The sequence below is a fragment of the Apium graveolens genome, chromosome 8, assembly GCF_009905375.1.
Source record: "Apium graveolens cultivar Ventura chromosome 8, ASM990537v1, whole genome shotgun sequence".
In the NCBI taxonomy this organism is placed as follows: Eukaryota; Viridiplantae; Streptophyta; class Magnoliopsida; order Apiales; family Apiaceae; genus Apium; species Apium graveolens.
The window spans coordinates 253,701,144-253,728,515 of NC_133654.1; the positions used below are offsets into that span (position 1 = coordinate 253,701,144).

Here is a 27,372-nt window from a genome sequence, read left to right on the forward strand (position 1 = left end):
AAGCTCATGGTTTCAACGAACCTTATTGCCACTTGATAGTCCTAACAGTTCCCCTATTTTGGAAAAAGGAGCTATATATAGTAGGTCTTCAAGTTCTATGCATGCCAAGTCCTTGGTACTTCTTCTCCTTCCATTGTTTCTAGCTTGTAGGATCCTCGTCCTTGGACGCTTTTATTTTTATACAGCCCTTCCCATTTCGGAGCTAACTTCCCCTTCTGGCCCACTACGAAAGCTTCAATATTTCTTAGGACCAGGTCTCACTGTTTAAAGAACCTTTCCTTCACTCTAAAGTTGTAATAAATAGAAGCTTTCTTCTGATACTCTAAAATATTAGCATGTGTCTCATCTCGAACTTCATCTATCAAATCCATATCTAACCTTTGCCTCTCTTCATTTTCTTCAGCATCATAAGCTCGAATTCATGGAGAAGAATGCGATATTTCCACGGGGACGACCCCTCAGCTCCATAGGCCAACATAAAGGGGGTTGATCCCATAGTCACCCTACAAGTGGTTCCATTTTCCCAAAGTATTGGAAGTATTTCATCCACCCAGTTGCTTCTGGACTTCTGCTTGCCCATTGGCCTGAGGATAATTCGAGTCGCCACATCTGCTTGCTCATTGGCCTGAGGATGAACAATAAAAGTGAACCGCAATTCGATTTCATTTCCCCCGCAATACTTCTTGAAGTTCTCATTGTTGAATTGTGCCCAATTATCAGTTACTAGGATACGGGGAATTCCGTATTTACACATTATATTCTCCCAAAGAAATTGGGAAACTTGCTTGGTAATGATTTTTTCCAGGGGCTTGGCTTTGATCCACTAAATGAAGTAATCAATTACCACAATCAAAAAATTTCTTTCTGTTGTGGCCATCGGTAATGGCCCAAGAATACCCATTCCCCACATGGCGAAAGGGATGAGAGAGTTTATGGAAGTCAACATATCGGGAGGCTGTCAGACAACCGGTGCATGCTTTTAACAGCAATCACATTTCTTTACATAATCTTTGGCATCGTACATCATATCTGGCCAATAGAAGCCCAAACGAGTTATCTTGTGTGCAAGGGCCCTGCCCCACAAGTGTTGACCATAAATGCCTTCATGCACTTCTTCAAGGGCCAATCGGGCCTGAGACATTTAAGGTAAGGAACCACATAAGATCTCTGGTATAGGATTCCATCAATCGAAGAGTATCTCAGTGCTCGTACAACCAACCCTCGTGCTTTCATGACATCATTTGGGAGCCAGCCAGTTTGAATGTGGGCCCTAATGGGATCTATCCATGATCCTCCATGCCCTATGGGGGTAACTAGTTTGACATCAATGCTTCATATTTTCAAAATAAGGAAGTATACGCTTCAAGAACTTTCTTCTACTTCCGAGGAGGCAAATTTGGAGAACGCGTCGACCTTAGCATTTTCTTCTCTCGAAATATGCTCGACGTGACATTCATCGAATCGAGTCATCACAGCTCTCACTAGGCTTACGTATCAAGTCATGGTTTCATCCCTTGCTCCAAATTCTGACTTGAGATACCACAAGCTTCAAGTCTTGAAAGACTTTCAAGTTTTTAACCATTAAAGTTTCTGCCAAACCAAGTCTAGCTATCAGGGCTTCATATTCAGCATCATTATTTGTGGTAGGGAAATCTATCTTCACAGGGTATTCAATCAGGAAACCATCGGGGCTCTGTAGAACAAGCCCCGCTCCACTCGAATTTATTTTTAATGCCCCATCAAAATGGAGCACCCAAAATTCCTTGTTCTTAACTTCCTTCTCTTCACCCTTATTTTCTTGGGGTATATCTTCCTGCCCCCGACTTCTTGGTTGTCAATGGTACATTCAACCACGAAGTTAGCCAATGTTTGAGCTTTGGTTGTTGCCCTAGACTTATATTTGATATCAATCTCTCCAAGTTTTATGGCCCACTTAATTAGTCTTCCACTAGCCTTAGGACCGTGATTAATGTTTCTCAAAGGTTGATTTGTTTACACTTCAATTTTATGTGCTTGGAAGTAGGGACCCAACTTCCTTGATGCCATGACCAAGGCTAAGGCAAACTTTTCAATAGTTGAATAGTTCAACGCATCTCCATGTAGAATCTTGTTAACATAGTAGATAGGTTTCTGGATTTTGACTTCCTCCTTTACCAATACAACGCTCAAGGCTTTTTCAGAAACAAACAAGTATAAGTACAAAGTTTCATTTAAATCCGGTTTGGCTAACAAAGGGGTTTGGACCATATACTTCTTCAATTCCTCGAACGCCATCTTACTTTCATCAGTCTAAGCGAAATCTTTTACTTTCTTTAAAACTTTGAAGAATGGTAGGTACTTGTCTCCAGGCTTGGAAATGAACCATCCTAAAGCAGCGATCCTTCCAGTAAGTTTCTGAATGTCCTTTACGGATCGTGGAGATTCCATATCCAGGATGACCTTTATCTTATCATGATTGGCCTCAATTCCCCACTTGGAGACCATCAATCCTAAAAAACTCCCAGATCATGCACCAAAAGCACACTTTGCGGGATTTATCATCATCTTGTGATACATTAAGACCTCAAAAGTCTCCCTCAAAGGGTAATATGATCTGCCTTCACAAGCCTCTTGACTAACATGTCGTCTACATAGACCTCCATGGCCTTTCCAATAAGATCCTTAAAAATCTTATTCACCAATATTTGGTACGCGACTCCTGCATTCTTGAGACAAGATGTCATAACAAGATAACAAAAAATACCAAAGTTAGTGATGAATGATATCTTTCAGATGTCATCTTTATACATTTTGATCTAATAGTACCCGCTAAATCCATACATGAAACTCCGCAGTTCGTGTCCTGCAGTGGCATCTAACAAAGTATCTATCCTTGATAGAGGAAAACTATTTTTTTGACATGCATCGTTCAGGTCAGTGAAGTCAACGCACATCCTCCACTTTCCATTGGCCTTCTTCACTATTACTAGAATAGCCAACCATTCAGGGAATTGTATTTCCACAATGAACCCAACCTCCAAGAGTTTTTCTACCTCATGTTTTATAGCCTCTCGCCTTTTCCGAGCAACACTCCTATTCTTTTGCTTTACCGTCTTTCGATGAGGATCGATATTTAGCTTATGAGTTATCAATTCAGGATCTATACCCGGCATATCAGTTGTCAACCATGTAAAAAGGTAATTGTTCTCTTGCAAGAACTTTATCAACTTCCCTTTAAGAGGTTCATCTAAAGAATCTCCAATGAAAGTCATCTTTTCCGGATCATTGGGAGTCAAGGGAATTGGGATTAAATCTTCCACTGGCTTCCCTCGCTTTTCGTCATTTTCACGGATGTCCATGTCTTCAATGGGTAGAACTTGCCCACAGCTCTATCTGCCCTCAACGAGGCTACATAACAACTTCTTTCCATCTTCTGATATCCTCTTTCTTCTCCTACCCCATTCCTAGTTGGAAATTTGATTACCGAATGGTAGGATGAGGGAGACTGCCATAAAGTTGTGTATACTTTTCCTTCCCAAGATTGTATAATAAGTTGATCCAGCCTTGACTACTACAAAATTTAACATTTATGTAGCTTGTCTCGGTTCTTGACCCATTGTTAGTGGAAGCTTAATTATTCCTTCAACTGGGCATTCGATCCCTGAAAATCCATAAATTGGCATATCGGTCAGGATTAATTGAGAACCGTTGTATCCCATCCGAAAAAAGGTGTCATATAGAAGAATGTCCACTAATACCCCATTGTCTACAAAGACTCTCTATATAGGGCTATTCCGTATGATAGGCGTTATGACTAGAGGATCGTCATGATGAAACTTAACCCCTTCCAAATCAAAGTAATCGAACGATATTGATACTCCAGTCTTAACCCTTTTCAGGGCTTCTCCAACTATGTGCATGACCTCTCGAGCATAAGTCTTCCTTGAATTTTTAGAAGAATCAACCGCAGTTGGTCTTTCAAAGATCATGTTGATCACCGGGACTCGTGGTTGTGGGTTTCACCCCTGATCATCTTGATCGCTCCTCCAGTCATCAAAATTCCTTCTCCCATTATTGTTCATCTCTTCTCTCTCACCATCTCCGGTGTACTTACTTAGTCTTCCTTTTCAAATAAGGAACTCGATCTTGTCTTTCAACTTTCGACACTCATTTGTTTCATGGACAACATCCTTATAAAATCGACAATACTTGCTTTTATCCAACTTGGCAGTGTCAGCCTTTAGAGGTTTTTCCCAATAAATATCTTTATCCCTATCAATTTCTATCAACATCTGACTTCTAGGAGCATTCAACCTAGCATACTCAATGAACTTTTATCCTGACCCTCCATTCTTCGGGGGTGAATCGACGTCTTTGTTAATCCGAGGATACTTTTCCTTCGCATCATACTCTTGATCTGTTTTCCACTTCTTGCAACCCGCGTGATCATTATTTATCACCGTCTTCTTCATACTTTCCTCAATGGATATACTTTCATGCCCTACTTTGGATCTGTAGCATATTCTCTGGTGGTCGTTTTGCTAGAGACATTTTAAAGAACTCGTCATTGGTTCCCTATTGTAAAGCAATCATGGTTACCTTATCATCAAGATCCGGGACCTTCAAGGCCTCCTTTGTGAAACAATTCAGGTAATCCCTGAGAGACTCTTTTGCTCCTTGTACAATGCTCATGAGGGAAGATAAGCTTTTTTTATGTAATTTTCCACTGATGAACTGTTTGATGAAAGCCTGAATTAAATCTCTAAAAGACCCAATAGCATTCCTGGCAAGGTTTGGGCCATTCCTGACAAGGTTTGAGGAAAAACCCGACACTTAATAACATCGTTCACGAGTTGTAACAGATGTGCATTAGAGAAAGTCCTGACATGATTAGCCGGATCCCCTGTCCCATCATAGACCTTTGTGGCGGGCATATTGAACTTTTTTGTGATATGGGTATTCATGATATTTGCTGTAAAAGGCGGGGTTGGACCTTCAGGATCCCCGAGGGGAAGTTATTCAAAAGGGTTTCCTCGAGGGATATTAATCGTTTTCCTTCTGAGAGTCTCCTTCAAGTCGATGACTTGAGTAGCTCCTCTAGTTCATCTAACTCAGTTGGTTCTCGGAAGCATTAAGATTTTTACTACATGAGCACGTATTCTTTCTTCAAAAGTCTGGGATGACATCCCTTGAGTTTTTTAAAGCTCATGGCGCCTACCTCTAACGGGCTCGGAGCGCCTGCCTCCAACGGGCTCTATATCCCTATCTTTCCTCCTATGATAAGCACCCTCGTCGGTTGATTCTCCGCTCTCCACAGTTGTATAGAATCTAGAGACATCTCGCTCATTAATGATTGGTCGCAAACCTCTAATATAATTAGGGTCGTTCCATGGTTGCGGTTGAGGCGGAGGGGGAAGCCTACTTCCTCCAGTCTCGGAGTACAATGGCATCCCATATGTGGGGTTTATTGGCGTATGGTGCACCACAATTGTCATCTCAAAACTTGCAGATTGTGCCCCCAAAGGAGCGTTCAGATTCGAGTTTTGAGGGTTCGCCCCTAAAGTCGGGATTGACTGAGATCCGGATTGGGAAATGATAAAATTCGTCGTCCCTTGAGAGTCGGTTGAACTAGGTGGAATATCAATGGTGGATGAGATTGTTTGAGTAGTTTCAACTGATGCTCCTTCTAGAACGTTGTTTCCGCTTCGTGTGGTTACCATGGTTGATGTCTTTTTCTCACAGACATCGCCAAATGTTATAGGTAAAAACTAGGTTATAATTATCACTATATTTATTTTTAGGGTTCGTGAGTTCAAGGCCTTTAATGGCTGCACTTGTATTTCTTAGCTTAAATCTGCCTTTATAAGATGCCTACATATCTTGCAAGTTTAGAGAATCAAGACAAAATGTAGTTCTGAATAGGGTAAGATTCTTTATATAGATGATGGATGTCCTCGAATTTCACTAGGGTTTAGGAGACTTGGTGAGCAAGTCTCCATCTTTGAGTGGACATTGGAGTCCTAAGATGTAGGAAGCAGATTCCTTGTTGGTTTAGGTGCCTTGAAGGCTACTCTTCACGGAATCATATCCTTTATTTGACATCTTTCATGAGCTGTTAATTCACCATACTTATTAATTATGAAATTAGTAAATAATTAGGGGTTAGGGCCTCATTAATTGGGTTTTGTCATTGGACCGTATTAGGTCTAATTAAAACAACATTTATTATTTCTCTACACTTATTTTCGGCCTATATCGGCCTATATCATACATGTACCATGACTATAAAAAATTTGGATAATATTTCCCTAATGTGTATTATATAACTAGCCTAAAACTCGTGCGATACATGGTTGTTTTAAATAATTATTATTTTATTACTTTTAATTTAAAATTTTACTAATTAAATTTATACGAGAGTAAATATGTCTGATTAAGTATATCCGATATTTCATTATATTATAATAATTATTTATAGTAATTAGATTTTAAAATAAATAAATTCATAAACTAACTTAGTAAACAAGTTCTGAAAAATATATACCCGGGCCAATGCCCGGGCCAATTAAACACGCAATGTATTTCAATTAAAATATTTTAATTTATAATTACATAGTTTTTTATAAGATTCAAATCTTGTAGTAATTTATATATATATTACATATTTTTATGATTTAAACTAAAAATAAGTAGGAATTCTAAATTGAACAAACTACCTAATATTTTTTTCATGGCTTAAATAAAAAATAAATAGGTATCCTAAATTAAATAGGATACTTATGTAAAATTCGTAAATATACCTTCTCTGTTAGATAATATTGTTTAAAGTATTATTAAATTAAAGATTCATGAAGATGTGAGTACATGTATAACTATATTCTCATATCTTATAGTTTATTAAAACCGATACGATGCAAGTTTTATTTTTAAATTATATATTATTTTTAAAATTTTATTTAAATTGAAAATTTTACGATATATTTAAGTAGATATGATAATAATTATATATACACACGCGTATATGACCAACAGATTATCTTTATATTTAAATTTTGATTTAGCCCAATTTAATATTTTAAATTTTTTTAACCGCGTCAATAGTATTTATTATTTTATTTTAGTCCAAGGGTCAAATCTAATTAACTATTTTTTTGTTATTTTTAATTATTTTTTGTTAAATTAGTTCGAATCAATGATATAATTTTGTTTAAACATATATGAATAGGAAAAAATGACCAAAATAACTGATGTTTAGGTACCAGTGCCAGAAATAACTATTGAAATAACTATTGAAATAACTATTGACGCGTGAAGTCCCCTTTTTAATCACTCACCCTCGCATTGCTTGAATGCGTGTACAGTGGTTCAATACTTACCATTAGAAACCAACCTCATTTTATCATTATTTATCTTTTTCATTCTTTCATCATGTACACATTCTGTAACATCAACAATCTCCAATCCTAAATTTCTGTGACATCATAGTTTGATAATACACATAATTATTAAAATAAAAGTACCAATCAATCCCTCTACAAATGAGCAGTGCTTTGTATAGTTTCATTGAATCATCTATGTATCACTCTCCACTCTTTTGCAAACCCTTCCTCTCTTCTCTCTCCTTCTCTACTTCTCTCTTAATTGTGACTTTTCAACCGCTTCTGCCTCGTGTCTTTTAGTATTGAAAAATGGCCATTAATCTCACAATTCAAGAATAAATAGTCCAAAATATCACATTTGGGGAATGACCCTTACTATCACAGAATAACGTAACAAAAGAATGAGTTTATCACTTTTTTACAAAATTATTGTTTTTCTTATTGGGCCAAGGAAACGGGCCTCTGAATTTGTCTGAGCAACGCATGTTTTATATACGTTTAGCAACTCAAAACGCATCCCATAGAGGCGTTTTAACGTACGTTTTCAGAAAATAATTATTTTTTATTTTTTTTGCTTTTATAAAATAAAACGCATAATATAGTTGCGTTTTTTTGAAACGCATATAAAAATTGTGTTTTTAGTGATAAAAAGGGTCATTTCACAGCTCATGTGAGATTTTGGATCTTTTCTCCTCAAATTGTGATATTAAGGGTCATCGCCCTTTAATATTTCTCTCTCCAAAGCTGTTTGTTTCTGAGTTAATTTGTTTTCAATCTCCCAAGAACCTGTTTCTGATAAATTGGGTGACATCGGGTATAGTATCGAGGTTGATTGTGCACTGGGTTTGAGTTGATTGTACATTAGCAGGGTTAGAGTTGATTTTAGTTGGCATGGGGAATCGCATATGCGTATGCGATGATTTAGCATATCATGGATGTGTATACTGAGATGTGAGAATTAAAATCAACCTTAAAAGAGTTTTGATTTTTCACGTAGCACATGCATTTTCGGTTGCTGCGGATACCGTATACGCATTTGCGGTTTGCGTGTTTCATTGGGCGTTTTGGGCACTATTTTCGGCTTTGGTTATTTTAGGCAATTTAATCTGAATTTTGGTTATTGAGGACTTTCATTCTATCAGTAGTGTGTAATATTTTTATTATTTGACCTTAGTATATATTAATTTATTTTGTTCTGAGTGCATTGTACATATATATATTTTTATTTGTATTTATATAAATATTTTGTGAATATTTATCTATTAATAAATATTTTAAGTATAATAAAAAAATTAGAGCATGGCCAAAATACATAATACACTACTAACAAAATTTTTAATATTTCGTCTTTAATATAACTAATAATATTAATGTTATTTTTATTTTTTAAACTCGAATTAATAATATAATTTTTTTAAGTCTGGATGAATAGTATGTATAGATTTGTTTATCTACATGATTATATTATAAATATTAATATATTAAAAAGAGTATTTTATTGAGAATTTGACAAATATACCAACTTTTGGAAATTTATTTGCAACTCTACTAACTTACTTAAAATTTTGCAAATTTACTATCTTTTTAAACATACAAACAATTAAATTGCAAAAATACCATTTTCATCTTCTCATTCCTTTTTTTAACTTCTCTACCCCTCTCTCTCGCTCTCCTCTCACTGCCTCTCTCTCCTTCCCCCTATCTTTCTCGTTCTCCCTCTTTCACTCTCCATCTCTCTCAGTTCATAATCCCCGTTGATATTATATGAGATTTAATCTAGTATTCATCTATCCATCCACACAACTCATCCAACTCCCCGTCCCCCAATTCCTTCACCTCCTCCACCTTTTTTCGATTAGTAATCGATATCGAATAATACGTCGATTTCTCCGCAATTATCCACTTCCCCTATGCTGTATTCCCACCCACATGTAAATGCAGCTTCACAGCATTTTCCCGCCTATTTTCTATGGTTTGTGATTCCTTGATTTTCAGCTTCCGTAACTTGGTATCTATGTTTTCTTGGGTTTTGTTGTTGCCGTCGGCGACGGCGTCGTGGTAATCATCGTCGACGGCGGCGTCGGTTTGAGAGTCGGAATCAGATTCGTAGTCGGAGAGATCGAGACCTTCACGGCTTTGCGAACCGCCCATGGTTAATTGAAGAAAAATTTAAGGGCTTGTTTGGATGGAATAAAAGATGAAATTGATTGTTATATTGAAATTTTTGATGAGTGAGTTTGATTATTTTTAGTTGATTTCATTGTTACTTTTGTGTTATTAGTATTGGCCCCGCAGGGGCATTCATTTTTCGCCATTTGCAATCACCCGGACAACTTATTTTACAACTAAATGTAATTTTCAACATATTTTTTCAAATTTGCATATATGGTTACTAGTGGTTGCAGATATGCTTGCAAATGCAACCTCCGTTTTTTTGCAAATATTTTTTGAAAGATGGTATTTTTGCAATTTGTTTTTAAAAATGACAATATTTGTACAAAAAATTTGTAAAACTTGGATATTTATGAAAAAAGCCCTATTTTATTTAAATATAATTATAAAATTAGAGGATAACCAAAATATTGGCGACTAGAGGACGAGACAACTACAAACAAAACTTTCAATATTTCGTTTTTATCAAAATACATGTGACCAGACAACTAGAGGACTACTAACCAAAATATCAATATTTTGTTTTTAATAAAATAGTAAAGTAAAGATAATATATATATATATATAGTATATATAATAGTATATAATCATAAAGTTTAATCTCTAGAGTATGATAGAATAAGAAAAATGAAAAATTACCCTTTTTTTAGTTTGAGACAAAAATATCACATTCGAAAATTTTGACCAAAAATACCTGCATAATACACATATTTTAGTTAATTATCAATAATACGTATTTTACAAATGAGTCATTTGTATAAAAAAATGCTTTCAAAAAAATATAAAAAAAATAATTTCAGGTACACATTTATGAGATATGTATCACCTCTTCAACTTTAATGATACGCATTTTTTATACGGCTTTTTTTAATATTTTTTCTGTTTTTTTTATTTTTTTATATAATACATATTTCTCAAATGCGTAATAGATTTAACCATTTCTCAAATGCGTATTAGACGAGTATTTTTGGCCATGCCTTTCAAAAAGTGGTATTATTGCCATATATTTTTTTAAAAATGGTATTTTTGTCCATCACTCTCAAAATAAAAAATAACATACAATAATGAGGGGTGTACACACGAACCGTATTAATTGCTCGAACCGCTCGCAACCGAACCATATTTTGCGAATTATCGCGAAACGCAGGTTGATTGTGGATGAAAATTTTAATAATCGCTTATTTACGATTTGGATACGGTTTCAAAATTTTAAAAATCGCAAATGCCAACTTCAAAATATATTTTATATTATAAAAACTAATAAGTAAACATATTTATTTTTAACTTTTTTAATTTAATGTTATAAGATTAATTAATTAATTATCTACCGGTTCATTACTCACTTCACTTTATTATCCTCTCCTCTTAATCTCGGACCCTATCTCTGTACTCTTTAACCTGGTAGCCCATAGTTTGTTCCCGGGATGATACTCGGTTATATTATAATTATTTTTTTAAAAATAATTTTGAAATAATTTAATTTGAATTATATATATTAATATAATATTTTTAATACATAATAATGAGAGTAGAATAAAATTATAAATACAAAAACTTAAATAATAATATTACCCAAACTACTAATATTGATTATCAACTTTTTATTAAATATTAAAATATAATAATGAATATTTGTGGAAATAAAATTAATTTTGAATAAGATAAAATTAGTGATAAAAATAAAATTATTAAAAATTATTAATTTAAGAATCTAAAAATGATGAAGAAAGAGAATGAGAAATAGGTAAGAGAGAAATGAAAAATGGGTGAGAGAGAAAATTTGTGGAGGTAATAAATGAAAGAGAGAGGTTGAAAGTAAATTAAATGAGGAGGTGATTGTTAGTGGAAGATGACATCAGCAAATTGATGAGAGTTTGACACATAGATTCGAGGATGTAAGGAGAGTTTGACACATAAGATATGATTATGTAAGTTGTATTTTGTTTTAGTATAATGTAGATGTTTGATAATTTATATTATTTATTACTCTGGACAGTTTATATTTTTTAGTTTTAAATGTTAACTTTCAAGTAACTCAAACTTGAATTTATTAATGTTTTATATTTTAATAATTCTTAATATTATATATTAAGTGGTTGAATCTCAAACCAAACTGTAATAATCGTAAATTTGCAATCATAATAAATGTGTGCGGATGACAAATATTAAAATCGCACTTCGCCGACTTTTTTGAATTTTACCCAAAAATCAATACGATCCAAATCGCGTACGCCGATAATAATTTAGATAAAATATGTATACGGAGGTCTTTCTTGAAAAGAGAATTCTCTTATATAAAAAATCGTAGAGAACCCTTGATTTTATTATACAATTTCATCAAATTCGTTGTTAATGTAGAATAATAATTATATTTATATATAACAAGACGTTTAACAATTGAAATTTGAAAAAAATAATTGATTTTAAATTTGATTCTAGTGCGGAATAATTTTGGATAATTGTGATTTTACTGTAATTCTACTACAAAATCGCTTTAAACTATTTAATCAAATTTAAGTTAAATAAAAAAATTGCGTAACTTCATTTTTTAATTTGGTAATTAAAATTTGTAACTATACACGATGAAAAATGAAATAAATTATATATTTGTATTTTTTAAATAATAATTTTTTTAGAGAGAGCCGCCCGTGGGGGCCAAAATAGTAAAAGAAGAAAAATGTTAAAAGTAGCGGGAATTGGTGAATGAGTCGGAGCATCTCGACCCGAATACATACTATTCGAATACCCCTGTATCTAAATCAATTCGAACAATTTTGTCGCCTATATACACCCACCCTTGTATGTATACTTGACATTATTGGTTCGAGTAAATCCTGTAATTGTACATAAGGGTATGTTATCATTCAAATATTAGCCCTTTAAACCTGAAATCCTGTTTCGGTTACAAATTGCGGTTATAATTTAATTAGCATTTTAAGTTCGGGTTGTTTCGAAATCCTGGTTTAACCACTTATTGCAGTTAGGACTTAATTAGGACTTTAAGCCCGGTTGTTTGGAAATCCTGATTCGACAGCTGATTGCAGTTAGGATTAAATTAGGATTTTAAGCCCGGTTATTTTGAAATCCTGGTTCGGCTACTAATTGCGGTTAGGGATAAAATTAGAAATTTAGATTATCTGGTATGGAGAGAATTCCAGCAGCTTGTGCTATGGAATGGAGCATTGAGCTCGAGAAAGCACTGCGCTCGAAAACCCGAGGTAACAAATCTCTTAAAGCTATACAAGAAATTGGATCAAAACTCGAATGGTGGAGTAGTGAACCTAAATTAACTATGGCTCAGTATGATTTATTCAGTTTAGTTCCCGGAGAAGACAATCTTTATGCTAATTGTATAATTTTGCGGCTTATTGATGCGTTTAGTTGCTGTGATAATTATACGAAGCTTTGTATTGTGAAAGTTTTTAAGTCGGAGTATAAGAAAAGAAGGAAGAGGAGGAATGAGGTTGGAATTTTGTCGAGGGAAAGGTTTTGTAATTATTTGGAAGTGTTGAGGAGAGTTAAGTTGGTTTTCGAGACTGGTGATGTTGAAGTTAGGTCATTGTGTTTGGGTTTGTTTGGTTGTTTGGCGGATTATGCACATGATAATGCGGAAATAAGGTATCTTGTTTTGTCCACCTTGGTTTCCAAAGAAGTTATGGAGGTTAAGGCTTCTTTGTTTGCTGCCGGATGCTTTTCTGAATTGTCCGAAGATTTTGCTTGTGTTGTTTTGGAGATGGTAGTTAATATGATTTCATCATCTGATGTAGCGGATGATATAAGGATTGCTGGAGTGCGGTGTTTAGCTAAACTCGGGCCCTCATATAAACTTGCGATTAAAGCTTACGAGGTTATACTTTTATATTCCTTTCTTGTTCCAGTTCTTGAAAATGCATGCACAAGTTTTTAGTTAGTTTTAAATTTTTGCCATATTCTACAACTTGTTTAAGATATAACATAAACCAACATTAAATATCATATTTGTAGAAATTGTTGTAATCGTTGAAGCTCAACCTTCCAAAATTAGCTAGTTGCTAGATAGCATTTGAAGTAGAAATGTTTGGTCTAATTTCTTAATACACCTAAAACACGTTATTAATATGAATAGGCACCACCAAATACATGTATATGCAATTTTTTCTACAAAACTTGATTCTGTTCAACACTGATAAAATTTCATTGCATTGCAGGCAAGTCTAAAGTTGTTCTTAAATTTTTCAGATGGAGACCTCTCTGTTGCCATGATGATTTCACTTTCAAAGATTGCTGTCAAATCAAGGCTGTTAACTTCTACACAGGTAATTTTTTCCTTATTCTCCTGCTATTTGGATTTTGTATCCACATTCTTTTTTATTTTACTAAATTAAAAGCATATTATTGCTTTTTTTAGGCAAATTTATATTAAAAAAGAGATTTATATTATGTAGCGTGCACATGAAATTCATATGATGCTCCTATTGATGCCTGTACAGGTTAAAGTGCTCTTCTCATTTCTAAGCCAAGATAGATCATTCGGTTTACAAGCAACATCATTAAAATGCATGCGGTACATTTTAGCAAGAGGGGTGCATTATGTTGAAGCAAGTGTAGATGCAGTTAGAACGCTATCATGCAGACTAAGTGAACCTACAATTCCACCGCCCTTGCAATGGGATGCTCTTCAAATTTTGCATAAGGTAAGTTGTATGTTTAATTCTTTACCAATTCCGTGTTTTCCTTTCATAAAAAGCAAAAGAAAAATGTTCAAACAATATAGTGTATAGAGTAATGTGACTATGTGAACTTGAATGGTCGAATTATTGAATGTGCTTTCTAACATTTGGTTAATATTTTGTAAATTGCAGATCGTAATACTTAATGTGTTCAGTTTTCCCTACCCTGACATGTTTGAATTGCTTTCTGAGCTGTTGACGATTGTTGAGAACGGTATTCAATCCTCTACATTATCGAACAGAGTCTTGTATGTTCTAGTAGATATATATTGCAAGTTCATGGAAAGAGCAGACTCAAAGGTAGACAGAGAAGGGCTACATCATTTGGCATCACGAGTGATCACTTCCATTGTCTATCCAATCTTCGCGTTGAAGGAAGATTCTGAAGTAAAAAGTTTGATCAGCCTCCTCCTTCACCTAGTTCATGCACGCACGGTTCTTGCTGGTCTGGTGTTGGAAAAAATTATTGATTCTGTTAAATTAATGAACAAAGGGAAAAGAACATTGTCAAGTCATGAGCCTGAACTTGGAGACACCAAAAGGGTCAAAACAAAGGCCATGTTATATATATGCAAAGTTTTGATCTCTTGCCTCGAAATAGTAGACAAAACTGGTGTCTTGACTACTGAAGTCCATGCCACAATGAAGCTTTTGGTGGAAGATGCACATAGGTACAACTTATTTGACAATAATACGCACATGGTGTTGGCCCTCTTGTTTATGTCTTATTTCACACATTACCGTTTGTGGAGCAATATCCAAGAAACCGGTAATCTTAATAAGCCGGGGACATCTGATCAGAGGGACTTTGTCAATCTTGGAATTTCAACCCTTAACTGCTCAAATGAACTCTTGACAAGGAAGGATAATTGGATGGCTTACAAAGCTGGAAAATCTGCTGCATGTCATGGAACATGGTTTGTTGCCGCTTTTATATTCCGCAAACTAATAAGACTGGCTCAATCTCATTGTTGTGTTTCATGGTTAAACTTTTTGGCCGACTTTGCTAATTCTGAGATGCACATTCAGTTTCTTACTTCCCCAAAACAATGTTCTGACTTGTTAAATTGTCTGGAGAGTCATGGGATTTCTACTTCCACTTTGGGCTCACCTAACTATATTGATAACCTTGTTAATGCCTGTAAGATCCTTCATTCTTCAGAGGGAATGCTAAATATAACCAGCAAATCTGCTACTGCTTTTGGCTTCCAACATTGGTTCCTATCCCTGAGAGCATGTTTTCTGGAAAATGTCGTTGATATGTTTAGACTTTTGGATGCCATCAGTAACGCTAAAGACGATAATAACCAACATACAAATGAAGTTAATATGGTTGAGAACTCACAATGCTCTCAAACTGTGAACTCCTTGGTGCATCCTCTCACTCAGATATCATTGAAGTTCAGGAGGCTTGCACAAGAACTTGACTTAATCGCCGTATCATTTATTGGCATGGATTACAAAAGTGTACTGATCATTTCAGCATTAGCATTGAGTTGTTCACTCTTGGCATTTAGTGTTGGGTTTGTTCTTTACAGTCCAAATATACAAGCTATGAAATGCTTAACACATTTTGATTCGGAAAAGTGCAAGGACAGTTTATATCCAATGCTAATACTAGATCTTTTCAGCCGCTTGTGGCATGTAGATTGTGAAATCACTTCTAAGCTCATGATGCTTTTGGATGCTTGTGGACTGCCTAGGAGCTCTTATATTCCTCAACCCAGAAATCACATATTGGACGATTGTTATGAAACGAGAACTTTAGTTACACTATGTGGTTTTGCTGTTGGACAAGCTGTTGGCATGCAAAATGATGCAAACAGACTGCATGACAATACTCTCTCACCGCAACTTGCTATTGATGGCTTACATCTTCTGGTGAACATCACTAAGGAATGGATGCAGATTCCCTTTCAGACTCCTAGTTACTTCTTTCGTATAAGGTATGGTATCTAATAGCTATTATCGGAAGTAATAAGTACTAACCCTTATTCTATCAGGTTAATTTGTTCATTTAGCTAGAACACTTGAAGTGTTTCCTCTGCATATTATTTGATATTCCCTGTTTATGGTAGTTTGCATCCTATAAATTTTTTGTTGTTAACACAAGCATTCTTCAACATTGAAGCAGTTCATTATTGTCTTCAACATTGAAGCAGTTCATTATTAGTCTTTACAATCCCTTGAACTGCACATTTTATATAGTAGTCTGTGTGTTTATAGTTGTATACATAACTAATGTTTTGCCTATAAATTCCTTATTTCACTTGGCACATAGATTTTTTTTACATACACGCATTCTACTATGAGTCTATGACCTCCCCTGCCTTTTGTCTTTATTTTCTCTAATTCCATGCGACCATTGTGACACTATTTTAATCAAGTTCATATATTTGTGTAGGTCGCCTGTATATTCTCAGCTTTTTATTTCAAATAAAGATGCCAGACATGGAGATGGATTATCTGTTTCTAGAGGCTCTCATCTTTCCTTGAATCTTTGCCTTCAATTGAGAGACATGCCACAAGATCTGTCATTACAGCTACCCAAGCTGTACTGTGTCCTCTCTACTAGTGCATCCTTGCAGACACCTTATCCCTATAGAGGAGAAACTAAACAACCAGAATTAGGTTTTCAAGATTGGAGAACTGATGACATGATAGATATGAACAAGAAACTATTTCAATACGTGATAGGGCACAAGAGCAACATAACCCCGCATGTTACTGAGGATTCTGGTGATTGCCGAAATCGGGAGGTGTTAGTTTGTTTTGAAACTAACATGAAAGGCCAAGGATTTTCTACCTGTTTACTGGATGTCTCTGATTTTCCTGTTGGTTCTTACAGAATCAAATGGTATAGCTGTGGTATTAACAGTCAGGGTGTTTATTGGAGTCTTCTTCCTTCAAATATTGGCCCAATATTCAATGTACAGTGATTTTTCGTTTTCCCTTTTGTTGTCTGATGATTACATGTAACATGATTAATTTTGCTACCTATTACCCAATCAGAGTTTATAATCATTATTTATGTTTTCCACCCTTTTTTATATATATTTTTGATAAACAAAACAAATCTATTGCCAGTCCTGTACTGTCTCTTGTTGTGTAATCTATCGATTTTTATATATTTATTGGGGGGGGGGGTGTCAAGAGCGGGGCAATTGAGCCAATAAAAGTACCTGTGAATTGACAAATATATATGTCACACCCCTAAATAAGTGCAGGTCATCTGTTGTTTCAGTGCTGTTAATGGTAAGGTCCCGCGTACTACGTTGCCTAGATGGATTTACTTTGCCATTGATGTGAATTTTGTCACAGGAACATGTTTTGAAAACATTATACTAAATATTTGTCTGATTTCCAGGTGATTAATATATTTAGCATGAACTTATTTTCCATTATTCGCATCAACATTTTTTGCTTTTCCCTGTTTTATTTATAATCCCCTTCGTCTCTTAAATCTGGCGAGGGCAGGGAAAAGGAATATATAAGTTTGTGCCGCAGCCCCTAAAATAAGTGCAGGTCATCTGTCGTCTCAGTGCTGTTATTGGTAAAACCCCTCGTTCTACATTGTCTTGATGGATTTACATTGCCATTGATGTGTACTTTGGCGCATTAATATGGTTTTTATAGTTATAGATTGATACAGAATATTTGTTAGATTTCCAGATGATTAACATATTAAGCATGAACCTATTTTTCATTTATTTGCATTAACATTTTTTTCTTTTTCCTGTTTTTTAAGTCCCTTTGTTTTCTATACTGGTGAGGGCAGGGAAAAGGAATACTTCTACTTGTGAATTGTAGTGTGAGCCTAGAATCCAGGTTTTGTTATATTTCTTTAGGTGGATGCCTAATTGAAGTTGGTTAAAAAAAATATTTACCTGGGCCAACAAACATAATACTTATGGTTTGTACTTAGCTGAAGGCTTGTGTATCATACCAAAATGTGTACTAACTTGGTAATTGCATATTTTATATTTTATATTGGAACTGTAATTATAGTAATTATATATGGGACACTATACATTATTCTATATCGATTATATTTTTCTTGTTGTGTCTTTGAACTGTATATACCAAATTTTCGCGAACCTAGTGTAGCTGTGTAGGTGATAATGGCAAATTACGTTTTTAGAGAGTACTTGATGGTTTGCTAAAGGTCATATGGATCAACTTGTGGTTTTGTCCGAGCTGCAACTGGACATCCAGGAGGACCGGGAACTTTTAACTCTGCAGTTGAGATCTATTGCAAACAGAAATGAAGGATACAGAAAGAAATACTACCGTGGTATACCTGTTTGACTTGTAGTAGCTCACATTTTTTATAAACTTGAAGTTATATAGCATAACTTATCAGAAGTCCTGTGTGTGATTCCACTTAACTTCTATAAATATTTAGTGGACTATTAATCAGAAATATACTAATTAATGTCACATGAAACATGATATGCAAGATATTACATGAGTGATTACACAGGTTTTCTTTATCTTGGAACCACCTCATGTTGTGAGTGAGTATGATGTGACCACTGGACAAAGATGTTAGCCAAGAAGAAGTAAATTCACTGTGCTTGCTGGATTCCTATTGGGCTTACGAAGAACAGGTTTATGAATTTTTAACTTTTTATGTGATTTACTTCTTGCAGTTGTCTGTGATTGTTGTAATATATTCCTTCTCAATATTACTGTTGCAAAGAAGGATTGTATATTTGTATGTAATAAGAGTTTTGAAATACAATCAAACAAATAATGAGTTTTCTTTTGTTGTGCGGTGTTCGAAACTTTTGATATATACTTTAATTTAGAATAATATCCTTCAATTTTATATGAAGTCACTTAAAAAGTACCCATAGTTTTTTTTAAATTGTTAAATTTAATGAGTAGACAGAAAACAAAGTTGAAATTACCCTAATTTGGAAGATTAACCTCTAAGAGAATGGTTCTTAGGATAGTTCTGAAGGATGTTTAAAGGGAATAATAGCGTTTTAAATTGGAGGAGGTATTATTTAGGTACATTGACTGACTGAGTTTCTAGATATAGTTTTGGTACGTGTTTGTAAATTTTTAGTTGGTTTGGGATGTCCGGATATGATGGAGATATCATAAACCTGGAGATCGCTGAGTTATTGCTATCAGACGGGTTGATAGTTTGGCCTTTGACACTCTTGGGCATTTATAAGGTGAACATTATTTTTCTAAAATGCTCATTGCCAAGATACTTCACTTTTTTTTTTCTTACCTATCATTTATGGGCTTATAGCAGCAGTATATTGATTTTTCAATTGTCGAAGATTTCCTTTCATTTTTTAACAGCCCAGGTCATTTTTGATTAGGAGCCAGCCAAAGATGGACACAGTTCTTGCTGAAAACCATGTTTCTCATATTGACTACATAACTATGCAGCTGGTATTTTATGCGGGGTATTATACCCATGGGACAATAGTTGTTGAAAATGAACTGCATTTTTACGTCCATTTATTAACAGTGTATTCAAGTAATGGCCTCAACCCTCAAGGGTATTTAACTTTTATGTCTTTCTGCCCATCGATTGGTTATAAGACTTTTTGTTTCGTGTAGCTTAAAGTTTCCTACAAACTAAGTCATGGTTATTTAGATCATGTACTTCCCCATTCCCCACTAATCCAATGGCGAGCTATACATTTTCTTTTCCTGTTTTGCATCTCTGCTAATTTCAGTATTATGGTCTTATTAGTCTTGATTCTATCTGAGTTTAACTGATTATGAAGTCCGTAGAAATTATTATTGCGCGGCGCTTGAATTGTTCCTCAGGTTTGAAGAACCAGTTAAGATGCATCATTAGTTCATTTCAGCTGTTGTACTATTTCTGCCAAAGTTTATTGGTTTAATTATTAACATGTCTCCTCACTGTGTATAATTATACTTGAACTGTAAAGTTTAGATACTTTGATCTGTAAGCCTGGCAATCCCACCAAATTTCGGTGGTTATCTTTAGTTGCAGATGTTATTCTTGTAGTTTATACTCTGGTCCGGCTTTAAATTGTTTTGTCAGGTAGATAGCACTGTGTACTTGCAGCACTGGAGCTGTTATTCCAGTCGGGCAGCTCGCGAGCTCCCCCGGCTCGAACTCGTTAAACGAGCCGAGTCCGGGCAGAAATTTCGGCTCGATTAATTAAACTCGACTCGAATTACGACCGGCTCGAAACTCAAGTTCGCTCCAAATTACAGCCCTGTCCGGCACACACACACCTACAACGATGCATGTAAGCTAGTCGATATTGCCTTCTTTTGCTAAACAGAAGGAACAGATATCAAGTCGTTCCAACCCTACTAGTAGGAACAAATGTTATATATATTAAGTCGTTTGAAATTGTTATGCCATTTATTATCTTCTTTTCTTACTCGTGTGTTCAAAAGTTACTGAATGAATACAGGAGACCAAATATTTTGGCGGAAAAAAAATGCTCATCAAGGACGAAAGCACCGGATAAATGAGCTCATTTCATGTAAAAAGTTGCTTATACATGTGTTTAAACTTTAAACCGCCATTTATATATAGTAGTGTTGTCCCAAAATCTTAGCCAAAACATGTCCACGGTTTCTATGGTGATTAAGTTAATTCTTTAAGGAACAATATCTTACAAAGTCAACTAAAAAAATTAGGCCTAAATTTAAGATAGAGAGGGTATGGATTTTGCAACACATGACAAATGTCATAATGCTGCATGCATTATAATATTTAGTTCACCAAACTACCGATCAAAAACCAAAGCACATAGCCTTATAATATGTCAAATGCACGTACATACATGAAACAACACAACGTGCATAGCTCTATCTTCTGCTTGTCTTCTTAATTCCTAACATTTTTTTCATGAACGTGAAGGCTACTACCATTATACCATTTTCTCTGTCTTTCATCTTCATTCATGCACTACTTGAACATATATATAGATGCACAAGCATTTTAAATGTATATCAGAAGCTAGTTTGCAAGCAGAACTGGTACTGTTAAGGGCATTTCATAGCAAGTAGCTAATAATATGGTGAACACTGTAGCATGTGCATGTGTATTAGTCCTTCTGATTGCAAGTAGTATCGTTGCGTCGGGCTTTGATTATGCAGATGCCTTTGACAAGAGTTTGTTGTTCTTCGAGGCACAAAGGTCTGGTAAATTGCCTTCCTCTCAACGTGTTAAATGGCGTGCTGATTCTGGCCTTTCTGATGGCTATAAGCAAGGAGTAAGTTTTTGTACTTGATACCTAATCGTAAACTTTTCCAATATAGTTTCTGCAACAAGCTTTTGTTATGTAAAAGCTGCATGTTTGCATAAAGATTGATGTTTTGTTAAACGGATTATAAATTTGTATTTACGAATATTTGTTTATGCAGGTGGACTTGGTGGGAGGGTATTATGATGCAGGAGACCATGTGAAGTTTGGGCTGCCAATGGCTTTTAGTGTGACAATGCTGTCCTGGGGAGTTACTGAGTTTCGAAAAGAGATAACAGGACAAAATCAAATGGGGAACACTTTGGCTGCCATCAAATGGGGAACTGATTATTTCATCAAAGCTCATCCTCAGCCTAATGTTCTTTGGGCACAGGTCACTACATCCAATTCTATTCTTTTTTTTCCAATAATATTTTAACACTGACTACACTAGTCCCAACTTCAAGTACTTTCCCTGTCTCCAATTTCCTTCCTACTCCAACAGCATATCAAAAAAAACTCTTATAGCTAGTTATGCATTCTTTCTTACCATATATTGGTTGTTCGCGTGAAAAATGAACAAGTGCAAGTGTGGTCACCTACAAGCACCTACTATATGCATAAATGCATTACATTTGACACTTATATATCCTGGCTTTGTTTCAATACATTTTCTTTATATCAGTTCATAAACTGATGGAAATGCTATGTAAACGCGCGCCTCGGAACAAGCTGTGCTATATTTCACAAATACATGCTCTTTTACATTCAGTCATCCTCGGAACAAATTGAATTTTAGATTTTATGACAACAATGGACTAAATTTGGTTTAAAAATTAATATGTTCAGGTAGGAGATGGAGATTCTGATCATTATTGTTGGGAGCGAGCTGAGGACATGACAACCTCAAGGACTGCTTATAAACTTGACACCAATAATCCAGGCTCAGATCTTGCTGGTGAAACTGCAGCTGCCTTGGCTGCAGCTTCTTTAGCATTCAAGCCTTATGACTCTTCCTACTCCAATCTTCTGTTAGTGCATGCTAAACAGGTAAACTCTTCATTACACTTCGATATAACTTTGAAGAAAGTGAGTTCTGTAGTGTAGATGCCAGAAACTAACTTTAATTTATTTTTTGGGCAGCTATTCTCATTTGCTGATAGATTCAGGGGATTGTCTATAGACTCCATTCCGAATTCCAAGAAGTTCTATGCATCATCTGGTTATGGGGTTAGTCAACATTATATCTGTTTATTTATCTATGATTATACCTATGGAACTCGGCCATTATTTTGGTTATTTCCTCTCGTACTGAGTTACTTGTTTTCATCAATTAAAGGATGAATTGTTATGGGCCGCTGCATGGCTCCATCAAGCAACCAAGGAGGAGTACTACTTGAAATATGTGGTTGATAATGCTGTCTCTATGGGTGGAACTGGCTGGGCAGTCAAACAATTTTCTTGGGACAATAAATATGCTGGTGTACAGATTCTCCTATCCAAGGTATGCAATGAGAAATTCATTGGATATATGTGTTAGATCATCCGAAAAACCCATAATTATTCAGGGTCCAAATTAAAATGCACCCTTGTCATCACTGATCATAGCTAAGCTTATGTACATTACAAACATCAAACATTTCAAAGTTCATTTGAGCTTCTTGTGACATTGGACACCATGTGCAGGTGTTATTAGAGGGGAATGGAGGAGCTTACACATCTACGCTAAAGCAATACCAGGCCAAGGCAGATTATTTTGCATGTGCTTGTCAACAAAAGAATGATGGATACAATGCCCCAATGACCCCTGGTAATGTCTATGTTTCCTAGTTGTTTGTTGAACTAAGTTTGAAAGCTTGACTAAAAGTCTTAACATCCTCTACTGATTTATGTAACTAGGCGGACTACTATACATAAATGACTGGAACAACATGCAGTACGCAGCGTCAGCAGCATTTCTTCATGTTGTTTACTCTCAGTATCTCTCGTCTGCAAATGCAATGCTCAAGTGTCCAGATGCCGTGCTTAAACCTCAAGATCTTCTCAATTTTGCTAAATCACAGGCATTCCCTTGAAATTCATTGTTTCTGACAAACACGCATATTTACATTTTCCTCAACTTTATGAACTTTACCTAGACCAAAAGTTTATATTTTTTTTTGATTACTTTGTTATAGGGTGATTACATACTAGGAAAAAATCCCAAGTCCATGAGTTATATAGTTGGCTACGGACAAAACTACCCGAATCACGTTCACCACCGAGGTGCTTCCATTGCATCAACATCAGTTCTCCACTCTGCTGTTGGATGTGTGCAAGGATTTGAGACTTGGTATCGTCGTGCTGAAAGGAATCCTAACACTATCTATGGAGCATTGGTTGGAGGACCTGACAAGAACGATGAGTTCGTCGATACCCGTTCTAATTATGAACAAACTGAGCCTACAATGACTGGTACTGCTCCTCTTATAGGTCTTTTCTCCAAGTTGCAATCCTTGAGTAAAAATAATGGAGCCGTGTCTTATCATCAACCACCAAGTGAGTACCAAAACTTTAAAAGCACCTCAAAATCACATATTTTCAATATCTTGTTGATGACTGGCTTATGTGTTTCTCTTTGTTTACAGTTTCTCATCCTAAAGCTGCACCAATAGCTACCCCAGTCGCTACCCCAAGATCAGGTGAGTTTACAAACTTTACCAGTAAAGAATTATGGACAACTACAGAACTCTTTGATAGAAATTTATAAACAAGATTAATGTCGATACTGACTACAAGTACATTTTGATGACAGCTATTCCAGTTCAGTTCTTGCACTCCATTACTAATTCATGGACGGTTGGCAAAACAAACTATTATCGACACAGAGTGATAATCAAGAACATTTCACAGAAGACGATAACAAATCTCAGGCTGTTAGTTGAGAATTTAAGTGGATCTTCATGGGGTCTTTCTCCAACTCACGAAAAGAACATATACAAATTACCGCGATGGCTCAAAGTACTGAAACCTGGCTCAGATTGCATTTTTGTTTATATTCAAAGCGGCCCTCAGGCTAAAATCTCAGTTGAAAGCTACAATTAAGGATTACAACAGAAGCTCAGGATTCCATTTATCTATATAATTGTAGAAGATAAATTTTCTAATCCATGAAGCTGAAGATTCTCTCTGTTAAATGTTAATAGAAGGTGTCAGCGTATTACAATTTAGAAGGCGAACACAGATTTTCTTTTGTAATTTTTTTAAGTTCACATAGAATAGAATTTGAATGCAAGACTTGGTAACTTATATGAAAATTTAAGGTAATTCTTTTTGTTTCAAAGCACACAACTCATCATCTTCTGTAAAGCATTATCTATCTATCTATCTGTACTATACTATTATAAGCAGAACACCATCTATTTGGTAGTCGGTTACTCGGTACAGTTGTTTAGTACGACAAATAACAACCGTCAGATCTAAAGTTATAAAGATGAGAACCGTTGGATGCAATAATAAAATATTATTATATTAATATTTAAACTGCTCTCCTTCGAACCCCGTCAAGAACTTATTATATTTAAACTTTTATATTCTTTATTTTAACAATTTTTACAGGGCTCAAGTCCCGTGAACAACATATTATATTATATTATTTATTTTCAGTCAAGTCTCAAATTATTATAAAACATATATTGTTATAACTTATTATATTTTTCAATTTATATTATAAAATATATTATTAAAAATTATCGAATGTTAAAAGCAATCCGTGCATCGCACGGGTTATAGGCTAGTACAGTTTATATCCAAAAAGTTCAATATTTTCTGGAAGGAAATAAGACTATAAATTTAATTTAATTTCCCTTCACTATATTTGGACGCGTTTACTCTCTCTATCTGGCCCTTATTCTCACAATTTGGGGAGAGAAGGCCCAAAATCTTACGGGCATTACTATCTACCGTTCCTTGCTTCTTCATCTTTATAATTATCATAATTGTATATGTTTATTAGGTAATTGATCTATATGAAATTCAACTTAAATATATATATATAAACTGTATGTTATCTTGTTATAGATTGCAGATGTGAGGTTTTTAGCTTGCCATTAATGTATAAAGAAAAGAAATTTGTATATGAAAACTCAGAGAAAATAGCTCAGCAAATAATGGATTTTTTAAACTGATAAAAACACTGATAATCTTTTTTTTCCAATTCCCCTCTTTTATAGAGGGAGAGATTTTTGTTACATAATATGCTTTCCCGACATAATATTCCTTTTCTTTCCTTTCATCCCTTCCTTTTTCTTTTCTTTGTCTTCTTTTTCAACATTTGCCTTCTTTTTCAACGTTTGCCACTTTTTCTTTTATCTTCTTTTTTCTTTTCTTCTGTCTTCTTTTGTCTTCTGTCTTCTTTTTCTTTTCTTCTGTCTTCTTTTTCAACTTTTTCCACTTTTTCTTCTGTCTTCTTTTTTCTTCTGCCTTCTTTTTCTTCTTGCTTTCTCTTTTTATTTCGTCCACTCCTTTTGATGCCAGCTGTCTTTTGTCTTTGTCTAGAATTCCATAATTTTTTGGCTGTTTTTATTACAGTCACCAATTTTCATTGGGCCGTAGAATCATATATTACAGTCACCAATTTTTATTGGGCCGTAAAAACATTTTCTAATATGTTATGGTCACCAAACTTTGTTTGGGCCATAAGATTACTATAATATTACATGTTGAAATAACAAGAGTTATTACAATCTTACTCGAAAGGATTAGAACATACTCCTTCCTTTACTAAGGGTTTTAAAACTACTACAGTCTTCTTTCTTTGTCCTGTAATAATATCCTTGAAAAACTCCTTGGTTTTTGGTGCATGATTGTAACTTCCACCTGTTATCCTGTTATGCATACCTGCTAAATCACTTGTATCTGTTTTCAAAACATCATTATTATAATATAATGTTAATATTTCTTCTACGTCTCCCTTCGTACTTGTTCCTAATACGCATGCCTTCCTTCCTTTTATAAGATCTTCAAGTTTGGATTTTAGAACTGATAATCCAATTGCTCTCTTATTTGACATCCATTCTTGAAATCCTTCTATTGTGCATGACATAGGGGACTTGAGACTAGTATTATCGTCTTCTATAGTAGTATTCCTTCCATACTTGAATATCTGACATATTATTATTGGTTTTCCTTCAAAGTCGGTACAAGCATCAAATACCTGCACTCCATATATTCCTCTTGGTCCATATGATTGCATCATTGCACTAACGCTTTCAACTATTAGTGGTGGAAGTTTTGATATACTTCTTAATATTTCATCAACCATTATTTTATCAATAAATCCCAACATTAATAAGCTTTCTACCACTTTAGGATCAGCGTCTTCTTTGCAGATATACCTTGGATATTTACTAAATTTTCCAGTTCTGAGGATGATATTATTGGACTTGTAGTCATAAAATTTTGTTATCTTTTCAAAGGCTTCTATATACTCTTTTGGATATTTAATTCTGTCTGATATAGAATCTTGAGGTTTTGGTTGTTCTGGTTTGGATATTTCTGTTTGGGTAAGGGTTGATATTGTAGGAGTTGTAGCTAGTCTTGATACAAAAGTTTGGGGTGTAATATTTTTGGTTAGCTTTATAGCTCCTTCAAGATTTTTTATAAGGTTATTGATTTCTTGGGTCAAGGTTGCAATTTGTTCATTCTTCCTCTCGATTTCTTCTAATATCATTTCCATCGGTTGAATATTTTTGTTATCCCTGTCCATTTTCTCTACTAAGAAAATCTGCAAGAATATTTTTAGTACCTGATATATTTTTAATAATAAAATCATAACAAGTAAAGAATGCTTGCCAATTTCTTCTCTTATTTAATTCTGGTAAATGGTCAATTTTATTGAATATAAATGATCTTATTTGAGTATTATCTGTTCTTACAACAAATTTTACAGGTAGTAAA

General features: G+C 34.8%; 3 protein-coding genes across 3 annotated transcripts; 2 read left to right on the plus strand and 1 right to left on the minus strand.

The window, feature by feature from the left end:
- Positions 1–373: 373 nt before the first annotated feature.
- On the minus strand, positions 374–754 carry LOC141680665 (uncharacterized). Its single transcript, XM_074486831.1, has one exon. It carries the CDS (start codon positions 752–754, stop codon positions 374–376), a length of 381 nt encoding a protein of 126 aa, XP_074342932.1.
- Positions 755–12,283: 11,529 nt separating this feature from the next.
- LOC141678527 (uncharacterized) lies at positions 12,284–17,263 on the plus strand. The gene is made up of 5 exons (XM_074484876.1): positions 12,284–13,377; positions 13,718–13,825; positions 14,000–14,203; positions 14,372–16,185; positions 16,644–17,263. Exons 1-5 carry the CDS (start codon positions 12,673–12,675, stop codon positions 17,176–17,178), a joined length of 3,366 nt encoding a protein of 1,121 aa, XP_074340977.1. The 5' UTR covers positions 12,284–12,672; the 3' UTR covers positions 17,179–17,263.
- Positions 17,264–21,137: 3,874 nt separating this feature from the next.
- LOC141678528 (endoglucanase 5-like) lies at positions 21,138–24,733 on the plus strand. Its single transcript, XM_074484877.1, has 10 exons — positions 21,138–21,465; positions 21,617–21,829; positions 22,285–22,485; positions 22,579–22,665; positions 22,775–22,939; positions 23,122–23,245; positions 23,335–23,498; positions 23,613–23,973; positions 24,063–24,116; positions 24,230–24,733. The coding sequence occupies exons 1-10, from the start codon at positions 21,268–21,270 to the stop codon at positions 24,517–24,519; spliced, it is 1,857 nt and encodes a 618-aa protein (XP_074340978.1). The 5' UTR covers positions 21,138–21,267; the 3' UTR covers positions 24,520–24,733.
- Positions 24,734–27,372: the final 2,639 nt, after the last annotated feature.

Coding starts and splice junctions, on each gene's coding strand:
- LOC141678527 (XM_074484876.1), top strand. CDS start 12,673: ATGGAGAGAATTCCAGCAGCTTGTGCTATGGAATGGAGCATTGAGCTC. Junction 13,378..13,717: donor TTGCGATTAAAGCTTACGAG/GTTATACTTTTA, acceptor ATTGCATTGCAG/GCAAGTCTAAAGTTGTTCTT. Junction 14,204..14,371: donor CTCTTCAAATTTTGCATAAG/GTAAGTTGTATG, acceptor TGTAAATTGCAG/ATCGTAATACTTAATGTGTT.
- LOC141678528 (XM_074484877.1), top strand. CDS start 21,268: ATGGTGAACACTGTAGCATGTGCATGTGTATTAGTCCTTCTGATTGCA. Junction 22,666..22,774: donor ATGCATCATCTGGTTATGGG/GTTAGTCAACAT, acceptor CATCAATTAAAG/GATGAATTGTTATGGGCCGC. Junction 23,974..24,062: donor GTCTTATCATCAACCACCAA/GTGAGTACCAAA, acceptor CTTTGTTTACAG/TTTCTCATCCTAAAGCTGCA.
- LOC141680665 (XM_074486831.1), bottom strand. CDS start 754: ATGTGTAAATACGGAATTCCCCGTATCCTAGTAACTGATAATTGGGCA.